The 11,057-nt window shown below is 39.0% G+C and overlaps 1 protein-coding gene across 1 annotated transcript in view; it reads left to right on the plus strand.

The window, feature by feature from the left end:
• Nucleotides 1-1,816: 1,816 nt before the first annotated feature.
• The window catches only part of LOC105557944, a 41,418-nt gene continuing 32,177 nt past the window's right edge, over nucleotides 1,817-11,057 (plus strand). The window contains exon 1 of the mRNA XM_012005366.1: nucleotides 1,817-2,345. Coding sequence (XP_011860756.1) covers nucleotides 2,046-2,345 — 300 coding nt within the window. The 5' untranslated portion in view covers nucleotides 1,817-2,045. The remainder of the gene's footprint in view (nucleotides 2,346-11,057) is intronic.

Here is an 11,057-nt window from a genome sequence, read left to right on the forward strand (position 1 = left end):
TCAACCAATCTTGTGAAACTCAGTTAAATAAAGTTAATAAGTGAGTTCCAACGGTGTCTTCTTGAAGTGACCTCCGACCAGCCACATCCCATCAAAGAACCCCTTCGGTTCTCGTTAGAGAACACCTCCGGAGCGAGTAAGAAGGAAAATACACCGCGCACGGAGCGGCGCGGCAACAAAGGATTTTTATTTTTAGTGATTTTCCTAAGAAATTTATTAAGATATTTTGGTATTTTTTATTTAAAAACGCATACTTTTTTTTACATTTGTTAAACTGTATAAACTAACCGTGATTTCAAAGGTTTTTATGCGCTAACTTTGTAAGGAAGCATTTTTCGACCCATGTTTATAGGACATTTCTTGTTCAGAATTAAATTGCCTGTAAAATTTCAAAGTCTGGCCGAAATGTTCGGGGCCACCCTGTATACCTACAGGGTGTCATTTTAATCAACGCACGCAAATATCTCTTCGGGGAAGGGGGCTAGCAAAAAGACCTGAGCAAAAGTTATTGGGTTTCGAGGGGGGCATAAGATGATATCATTAAATTGACTTTGAGTAGTTGTTGGAATTGTTGGAAGATCATGTGAAGGTCACCTTCAATTTTTTTTAATGGAACCCCCTATTGTTTATTATACTATCATATTCTACTAATGTTTAGTTTATAATATTTCGATAACTGTTTGTTGGAGGGAAAAGTAGTAGAGGACTTTTTTACTTGATTTAGTCTCAGGAATATGTTGTTGCAATAGTGTTACAATTATTAAAAATTTTTGTGTATTGTAACATACACAAAAATTTTTCAATTTTCTCAAGAAATATTCTTCGTACGGTGAAAATGCATACAATATAAAATGTGTATTTTAATGAGATTTATAACTTTTATGTGAAACATTTTTCAAAATTTTAAATATTTGTTGAGATAAATATTAAGAACCATAATTTTTATGGGTTTTTGATGGTTTTGTCATAAAACTAAATTTGTACCAATTTTCACTATCATACTATATACGTAATCAGCGCGACAAAATACAAAATACGTAAATATACATAGTTGAAAAAAAGATTGGAGGTTCGACCTTTTCGGAACTTTATCCCGGAATCATCAAACTTCTTTTGTTAATAATTTTTTAACAAATAACAAGCAACGGCTAAAACCTTCTGCGGGTCACTCAGGAGGGTGACCTTGAGAACATACCTGTATGTCAGGGTCAAAGTCATTGGGGCTGGTTCCATTTGTGTATTTTTACCATGCAACTCTTTTAGTTTTCCCTTATTCCTAATATACATTCATATACAAACATAGATTTAAAATAGTTGCGTCATGGAGCCAAAATGGCGGACGATTGCGGTACTTTATATATTTAGTGACTTTAGGAATTCAAGTTTTGCGTTAGGATCCTCTAAACGAGTCGATGTCGTATTAGGAATACCGCGCCGTGAACCGTCCAAACCAGCCGTATATGTCCACAATTCACATTTACATTGTAAATAGCCCATCTCATTGTACACTTTGACGTGAAATATATTGTGTTAATTTCTCCGTAACAACTGAGTTAAGTGTCTCTATCTAATCTCTTGAATCCGACCGGCGAGCAAAGTCGGCGAGGAAACACAATTAAGTCTTTTCAATATTATATTGCAATATATTATTCAACGGCTGTATGTCTAATTTTAAATTCAACTACAAGTTTCTAATCAAATAGAACAGTGGATAAAACAGGATCTACGCCAGTATACAATTACAGAAATTACAAAGTAACAGAATTAGAAGCAAATTGGCAACAAAATGGATATATATTGTAATTGAAGAGTCTATGCCACTTGCCACCTAGTGCTTACCTTCTAACTTTGTTTTTCACGATTGTGGTATAGATACTAATTTGATAATTATGATGCATCAAACGGTCGTCAGGAAATAATTAATGTGTTATTGATTTCACCGTTTGCCTACGACTGATACTTTTCTTCCTACTATATTTCCTCGAAACGCTAGCTAATGCATAATTATCGAGAACATTCAGTGTAACAAGAATTGATGCCACGATATGGCAATCGCTCACCTAAAATTTCAGAAAATGCTTTATATCCTACGATTGTTTGGGACATTTACTAATACATGGCCACCACATCCAGATGTTGGGAAAACTGAACTCTTTTTACGCAATCTTTATTATTATGTCGCTATTTTCATATCAATGGCGGTATGGATACCAATGATAATAAGCATATATAATAGTCGGAATGACGACATCGGTATATTGATGAAGAACGTGTCTCATGCGGCTGCCATAATAGAAGCCATTTTGAATTCAATTTTTTGTAGGATTAAGAGAAGACATTTGCAGGTAAGAATATAATTATAAAGTACTCTTGTGAAATACTAATAACTCTTAGCAATCACATTTTTGTGATAACTGTTTTTACAAGCGTAGTTATTATTGATGAGTAATAAATGATGAAATAAAAGCACATTATAGTAAAAACTTTATCAGGAGACACGGTAGTGTCTCGCGCCAAGTATAAGCGTAGCGAAAACTGCGTGCGAGACACGTACCGTGTATCTTTACGTCAGTATGCGAGTTGAGAGACCCTTATAGCGTTTTTCATTGGGTAGAACTGAGTGCGCACTGGAAACTCGTGGAATACGGGACGGTGCTGCCCGAGTGTACCGCTAGTGCAAGTTTCTTGCACGGCTACTGAAACACTCGCGGTTTGATTAGTGCATAACATTAGCGCACTTTTTTCAGCTCCTTAACCTGCTTTAACTTTATTGATAGGGACGTTGCGCAGTAAGCAACAGAGCTTCGTTAAACGCGATTAACGTTTATTTAGTACAAGAACTGAGAATAACTTTCGGTCACAAGAAAAACGAAATATAAGGAACACGGCTCGCTAGCACGCAGTGGCGACGACGGACTACAAGACAGAACTGAAAACAGAAAGGCTGAAGGCAGACAACCATCCGTAAGCGCTTACGGACTTCCGTAAGCCGTAAACTTACGGTAAGGCAGAGAAAAACTTAAGCCGTAAGCGCTTACGGATGGTTGTCTGCCATCAGCCAAAGTATACAGGAGCGCCCTGACGACGCCAGAGACAATCAAAAGCGAGCGTCGCGCTAACGTAACAATGTGAACCATCGAACTGGAATATATCGCACGTGATAACATAGATCTTAACAAACTTAACGAAAAGTTACTTTCAAAATGAATACTTCGGAAGATTTATATTCAATAAAAATTAAAATAAACACGAATATTTTAGAGTTAAAATTTCAAGATGGTCAAGAAGAAATATACGAAAAATTATTGAGTAAGTAGACGTTCTAACGATTCTGCCAATCTTATAACCTTAATATAAAAAAGTTTGTTATAAAGACTGCTTTTCTTTTATAAAGCACATGCAACCATGGGCGTATCCAGACTTTTGTCTAGGGGGGGGGGGGGTAAAACAGGATTCACCCGTAGGCGAATTATGCAGCATAAATTAAACTACGTACTTATAAAAAAAATTTTTTTATTTATATAAAAATTAATTTTTTGGAGTCCTCGGCAAATCTATTAATTATATTATTCGTAATAAAAAAGAGTGGTAATTATATATCGCCAGAAATTATAAACCAAAATTTCATAAGTTTTATCGACCTACACTGGCTATAGCGATTTTTGTTGACCGTATCAAGCTATTAAAATTCTTTAGTCTTCATGGCTTCCGGATGGTTGCCGCGTCCGTTTGCAGTGTGGTGCCGACGTTTCGCAGGCGTTGCAGTCTGCTTCATCAGGGCTGGGAGACTCTGATACTGAGCTCCCTCGCGTTGCGCTCGTCCTTTTATACTCGTTCTTGGGGGGAAGGGAGGGGGTAGTCAGGGGGGGGCGTGGTCAGAGGGAGGGGGAGTCAGCCAATCCCGGCTGACGGTTTTTTAAAACCATTATCTAAGGTCGATGGTGTGTTAAGAAACAAGAGTGGTAATTATATATCGCCAGAAATTATAAACCAAACCCGGTGGTCGAGCTGGCTAAGACGCCCGTCACGGATTGCAGGGAGGTCCCAGGTTCGAATCCTGGCTGGAGTAATATTTTTCGCAATAAGAATTTTAATAGCTTGATACGGTCAACAAAAATCGCTATAGCCAGTGTAGGTCGATAAAACTTATGAAATTTGGTTTATAATTTCTGGCGATATATAATTACCACTCTTGTTTCTTAACACACCGTCGACCTTAGGGTGGTGTTAATATAATGGTGTCCAACAACTGATGTTATTAATTTATTAATTATTATACCAAGGACCAAAAACTTGGTTTCCTCCGTTAGGTGGAATGGGATCAGGTGGAGGGAAGGGAAAAGGGAAATTCTAAAAAATCGCGTATCGACAGGTTATTGTGCGGTCGACAGTCCGTATCGACGCACAGTTTCTGGAAAGTCGAAATAAGACGCGTAAACGACATCTAAAGTTTATATACACGTTATTGCGAATAGTATTATCACAGCCCCGGTGGTCGAGCTGGCTAAGACGCCCGTCACGGATTGTAGGGAGGTCCGAGGTTCGAATCCTGGCTGGGGTAATATTTTTCGCAATAAGAATTTTAATAGCTTGATACGGTCAACAAAAATCGCTATAGCCAGTGTAGGTCGATAAAACTTATGAAATTTTGATTATTCGTAATCTCAATGGGGATTCCATTGAGTCTAGGGGGGGGACAGCTGCCCCCCCCCCCTGGATACGCCCATGCATGCAACACACGTGAGACATAATTTATGTGTATTCAAACGTATCAGACATGAAAATAATACACACACACCCACCGTGTTCGAGTATATCAATTCGTATCAGTTTTTACTTCGTAAAAGGAAAGCAGCTACAAATAATTGTTTATATTGTTATACCGTATATAATTGTTCAAAGTGTTCAAAGCTCAAATTCGAAAATTACATTTAAATTAGAACACCAATATAATTTGCTTCTAGTTACCTGTTTACAAGTAATGCATAACCTGTACAATGTATAACCTTATACAATAAAAACTTACCTCCTTCTCAGAAAAGTTATATATTATACTACGTCCTCTAAAAGTTTTTTATTTTTGGGACAATACGTCTTTTATTTAAAAGTAAGTAGTCGTTATCGTCACTACTAGATGATGATGAGAGGAAATCCAGTACTATTTGCATACTTTGCTCGTTCAAATCACCTACACCAATTCGCGCCGCCATAATGTTGCACGTAACCGACACCGTCTCTCGGGGCTCGTGCCAGATTTCTGCATAAAAGTGCGGAAATTCGACACTAGATTTATCAATGAAACTGCGTGCACGATCTTCGTGCGCACTGAAATCCCCAATGAAACACACAGTCCGCGGTTAGTGCGAACTTAGTGCGCACCAGGTCTGCCAATGAAAAACTCTATTAGATTATCGAATCTTTAAAATGACCGATCCCATCAACTTGGAAATACTACGAGTGGAGGTACCCAGTCAGAAATGACTCGAAAACCGACGTCGAAACAATATCGAATCGATGCATTTTTGGTTCCATTTTCGAGCCAAGTCGAAAATGGAACAAAAATGCATCGATTCGATATTGTTTCGACGTCGGTTTTCGAGTCATGTCTGACTGGGTATGACGATGCAAAGTGGGAAAGATAAAATTTTTATTTAAGAAACGTCGCTGGCGTTGTCGTCAATGTCGACCGGCCAGTAGTGGGGGAAGTGTACTGTTCTAATTTTTGTCGCACTAAGGCGCTTTGCTAGCGCGGCGATTTTCGATGATGAAATAGTCGGCACACAGTTCAAATGGTCAAAATACATTTGCGAGAAGCATGTTACGAAGCAAAGTAAGAAAGGAACATCGTCGTCGTCGTTGTCAACGCCGACCGGCCAGTGGTGGGGGAAGTGTACTGTTCTAATTTTTGTCGCACTGAGGCGCTTTGCTAGCGTGGCGAATTTCGATGAAACAGTCGGCGCACAGTTCAAACAATCTAAATACAATTGCGAGAAACATCTTTAAGACCGTATACTATATTATGATAAAAATAGCAAATGCCTCTGTGATTGAATTGGAAGACGCTTGCCTAGTGTATCGTAGTGCGAGGATGTCCAGGTTCGAAACCCGGCTGAGGTACATGAGTTTTCATATTTTTCAATATTATATATTATTCAGGGTGTGGGATTCGTTTTTGATCATTCCAAAGATTACAGTAGATTGGGTTAAACTGAGAAGATAAGTTATATACCATTTTACAAAATCCGTAATAAGTATCGCGTAATTAAGAAAAACGTCTGAGCCAATAAGTGCACGGAGGAGCGGAAGGCCGGACTCGGCAGACATGCAAAATGGTGTATTTGTTGACATGTCTCAGGATCCGATAGTGAGAGGTGGAATCACGCATCCATCGATGAGGATGGCGGGAAGCGGGGAGCAGCGAACGGCGAGTGACGCGCGGATAGCTCTCGCTATCGGATTCTGAGTCATGTCAACAAATACACCATTTTGCATGTCTGCCGCGAGTTCGGCCTTCCGCTCCTCCGTGCGCTTATTCGCTCAGATGTTTTTCTTACAATTACACGATAATTATTACGAATTTTGCAAAATGGTATATAACTTTTCTTCTCAGCTTGATCCAATCTACCATCATTTTTGGAATAGTCACAAACGAATTTGACAACCTGTATATAAATTTACTGTGAAAAATCATATACCTCAACCGAGTTTCGAACTTGCTTCACCGCACTACGACACACTAGGCAAGCGTTTTACAACTCAACCACTGAAGCATATACTATACTCATCGTAATATACGGTTATCAGTTTTCACAATAAAGTTATTTTGTGAAGCAAACAATGGTGAGTTGAAAAGTCTTGAGCCTCAACATGAAAATGGCATTATTTGTCGTCGCCACTTCAATACTGCGACTGTACAAGATTTGAAGGATACCTCTGAAAATTTCAGCCATTTTGGGCTCTCAGTTGTACGACTGTCGTTTGTGCTAGTGGATGTTAGTATTTTCGTTAAAACGAAAAATCGAATATCGTGCCGTGATTAAACACTTGCATTTGAAAGGCAAAATGCGAGAAACATCTCTGAGACCGTATACATATTACGATAAATATAGCATACGAGAGTGGGTTGAAAAGTTTTGAGCCTAAACCAGAAATAATTTTTTGGGTCAAACTCATTGTCTTGACCAAAATAAAAGTGTTTCTATGTTAGGCTCAAAACTTTTCAACGCACTCTCGTATGCTATATTTAACGTAATATACGGTCTTAAAGATGTTTCTCGACATCACGATAATTCTTTAAGCCAAAAAATCGTGCATAAAATTAGTAATTGTGGCGGCTGTAGGCGCCCCTATGGAACGGTCGCCCAGCCACCATACAACGCCACGCGCGCCGCGCGCGCCACGCGCCAATCCCGAAAGCTCGCACCCCTGGAATTGCACATATAATCTACGAGCGATTATGAGGGTTATGTTTGGCGGTTACCGTCTTGCCGCTGCGGCAAAATCAACAAAATTTGATTTTAACGCAAGATTGACGCAGGCGACTTGCGGCAGTTTTCTGATTGGTCCATATATCTGCCGCACGGCGTTGCCGCAGCTCAACGCACCTATGGAGTCTTAGCTTTAGTTGCAAGTAACCAATCGCATGAACGCAAGCAGTTACTTCCGATCGTAATACAGCCGCAACTGTCAGTCGCAAGGTTTGACCAAATCCAAAATTTGCGTCTCTGTGATTTGCGACAGCCAATGAACATCAAGCTTCACTGTCATGGTGTCTTTTTGGCCTGGTCGATAGCTTGTTAGTTTCTCGTGTTTCTTGATCGGTTAGAAAATTTTATCATAATAAAACGAGTCATATATAGACTGTGACGGTGATGATTCTTTGGACGTAAGTGTTCCATATCAAGATGTGGATGAACCGTGATCAACCTTCGTGGATGTTGCAACATTCTCTTCTTTGATTGGCTGTGACTTTACGACTGCAATGTAGAAGTTCAAATGGCAAATTTGTACCACCGTCGTCGCGCTCACCACTGCGTACGGTGTACTGCAAGGAGTCGCAGACCACTAGTTTCGAGGCACAGGCACAGGCGACGCAGACTCGTGGCTGGACTACGAGTGAATCCGACGAGTCCGAACCAGAGTGCCCATTCGGACCCATACGTAACCATATACCCATACTCGTAATACGATAATTAATATTATCTCATTAATATGACACAAAGTTTTAATACTTATTCATTAAAAATTTTATGCAAACAACTTTAATACAAATAAATATAGTATATTAATTAAAAGATGGCCTGTTTTAATTTAATTGTTGGATATATATCGGTCCTGATTCACGACATTATTGTTTATTAAAAAACTTGGCACTGCTAAACCAAATATTAATTGCGCTTTTTCTCCTTCCTTACAAGTATTAACCTCTCTCTTTCTTTTGTGCATGCGTGTGCGTGTGCACTCACACGGGTGGGTTATGAAATAGGGATTAGAATTAATTGTAAGTTTACATTGTATATTTCAGCGGTTTAGCAGCACTAAGTTTTTTTAATAAACAATGATGTCATGAATCAGGGTCGATATGTATCCAACAATTAAATTAGAAAAAGCTATCTTTTAATTAATATATTTATTTGTATTAAAGTTGTTTGCATTATATTTTTATTGAAATAAGTATTAAAAATTTGTTTTATTAATATTATTATCTTTTTTATTTCTTTCTATAAAATTTTTAATTTGATTTTTAGGATATAACATTTAGTATAAAAGACTAATAAAACAATTAGTTTGTATAAATATGTCCATTATATTTGGCGCAATTTGTTGATATCACTATTTTGGTAAAGGACATACTTTTGTAGAGAAGATAACTTTCCAGAGAACATAGAAATCATTACTTTTGTAAAGAAGATATTTTTGTAGAGAAGGTAGAAACGTTTTGTGGTAACAAAATATTTCCAACTAATTAAATCATACAATTCTTATTCGGATCGCACGCTTATACTTGGCGTCTTTTGTTACATTCTTTAAAAAGGTCTTTTTTTGAGATTATAAATTATAACGCTAATTTTAAGTGAAAACCCGGGAAAAAATGGAGGAGATCTGACCATGTCTGATTTGATAAAATGAGATACAACGAGATCTGAAATTATAGTAGAGTCAGTTATGATTGGACAAAATTTTATCTCGTCAGATCTGCATGGCCAGATCTGATAGCCAGACATGCTAAACTTTAGTCCGATTTCACAAGATCTGACCATTGCTGCTGTTCGATATTGAATCGCAAGTCCAGTCGAATCTCTTCCGATCTCCTGAGATACGATCAGATCTCACCAGGTTTAGTCAGACCCAACCAGACATATGTTGATCTCACCAAATCTGATCATTCTTAGTTTGCAAAGTTGAGCAGACATTATGCGTCAGATCTTTCTAGATCTGAGCAGATCTTTCCGGATCTGAGCAGATCTCGACAACGTAGAACTTACAAAAATTTCGTTCTCATCATTATAGGTATTAATTTTTACACCCAATATTGGGCATTATATGAAATATAGATAACTCTGTGAAGAGGGAGTTGCATGTATTTAATTAAATACATATACAGGGTGTATCATTTTAAGTGATGCAGCTAAATATCTCTTAAAATAAAAGAGATAGGAAAAATGATTTAAACAATAGTTTTATGGTTCCAAGGGAGGCAGAAGTTGGCCATGTCAGTTTAATTGTAGGTGGCGCAACTTTCGAGATTTCTACATGGCGGCCATTTTTGCAAATGGCAACCGATTTTTATGTTCCAGTGAATGTCGTAGGTGACATGGAGATAAATATAACGGTTTTTTATTTGTTGAAATTGGATCATTTTTTACTGAGTTACAGTGTTCCAAAGTTTATAATTTAAGTAAAAGGCTTCGACCCCCATACAGTGTGCGTATTTTGTGACTTCAAACTGTCCTCTCTCTCTCTCCCCCCTCTCTCTCGCTCTTTCTCTACCTCTCTCCTTCTCTCCCCCCCCTCTCTCTCTCTGTGCGTACGCGCGCGTGTGTATGTGTGTTGTTTCTATCCGTTATCTGACTCTGTTTGATGGTCAACCAGCTTCATACCGCTTGACACGCATTTTTCCGTGCTTAGCGTTACCCAGGATGAACGACGTGAACGTGGCGGGGCTTTCATCCCTTTGGGGTGCTTGATTTACGTGAGTCCCCTTGCCTCTCACTTCGGGGTGCTTGTTTAACGTGAGTCCCCTTGCCTCTCACTTCGGGGTGCTTGTTTAACGTGAGTCCCCCGTTTTACAAGCACCCCGAAGTGAGAGGCAAGGGGACTCACGTAAATCAAGCACCCCAAAGGGTTGAAAGCCCCACCACGTCCACGTCATTCATCCTGGGTAACGCTAAGCACGGGAAAATGCGTGTCAAGCGGTATGGAGCTGGTTGACCATCAAACAGAGTCAGATAACGGATAGAAACAGCACACATACACACGCGCGCGCGCACGCACAGAGAGAGAGGGGGGAGAGAAGGAGAGAGGTAGAGAAAGAGCGATAGAGGGGGGAGAGAGAGAGAAGGACAGTTTGAAGTCACAAAATACGCACACTGTATGGGGGTCGAAGCCTTTTACTTAAATTATAAACTTTGGAACACTGTAACTCATGGCAGGGTGCGTTCCGAATTACGCATGAAGCGCGTAGACTGCAATACTGATGCGCAACGCTTCGAAATCGTTCCGTTTTTTTAATGCACGCATAAAGCGCATGAGCGCTTGAGAATTTTGGAACGATTTCCCGAGCGACTTATGCGCTACGCTACAGTGGCTTGGCAGCTGAGAAAAATGGACGCCGAACGAAACGACAACAAACGTTTAACGGTATCAATTGTATCTGCAATGATACTTTTAAACAAAAACAATGAAAGTGATAGCTCTAGCGAAAGTGAAAATGATGATAACGATGATATTTGCATAAGGGATATGCAAATATTATATTGTATACGTATGGCTAATAAGGACGAGGCAGTGTTGGGCATCAATCAGTTAAATATTCAATCAATTAATCAATTAATTAA

This window comes from Vollenhovia emeryi, unplaced genomic scaffold (assembly GCF_000949405.1).
Source record: "Vollenhovia emeryi isolate VEMERY1.0 unplaced genomic scaffold, V.emery_V1.0 DF939400.1, whole genome shotgun sequence".
NCBI classification, from domain to species: Eukaryota; Metazoa; Arthropoda; class Insecta; order Hymenoptera; family Formicidae; genus Vollenhovia; species Vollenhovia emeryi.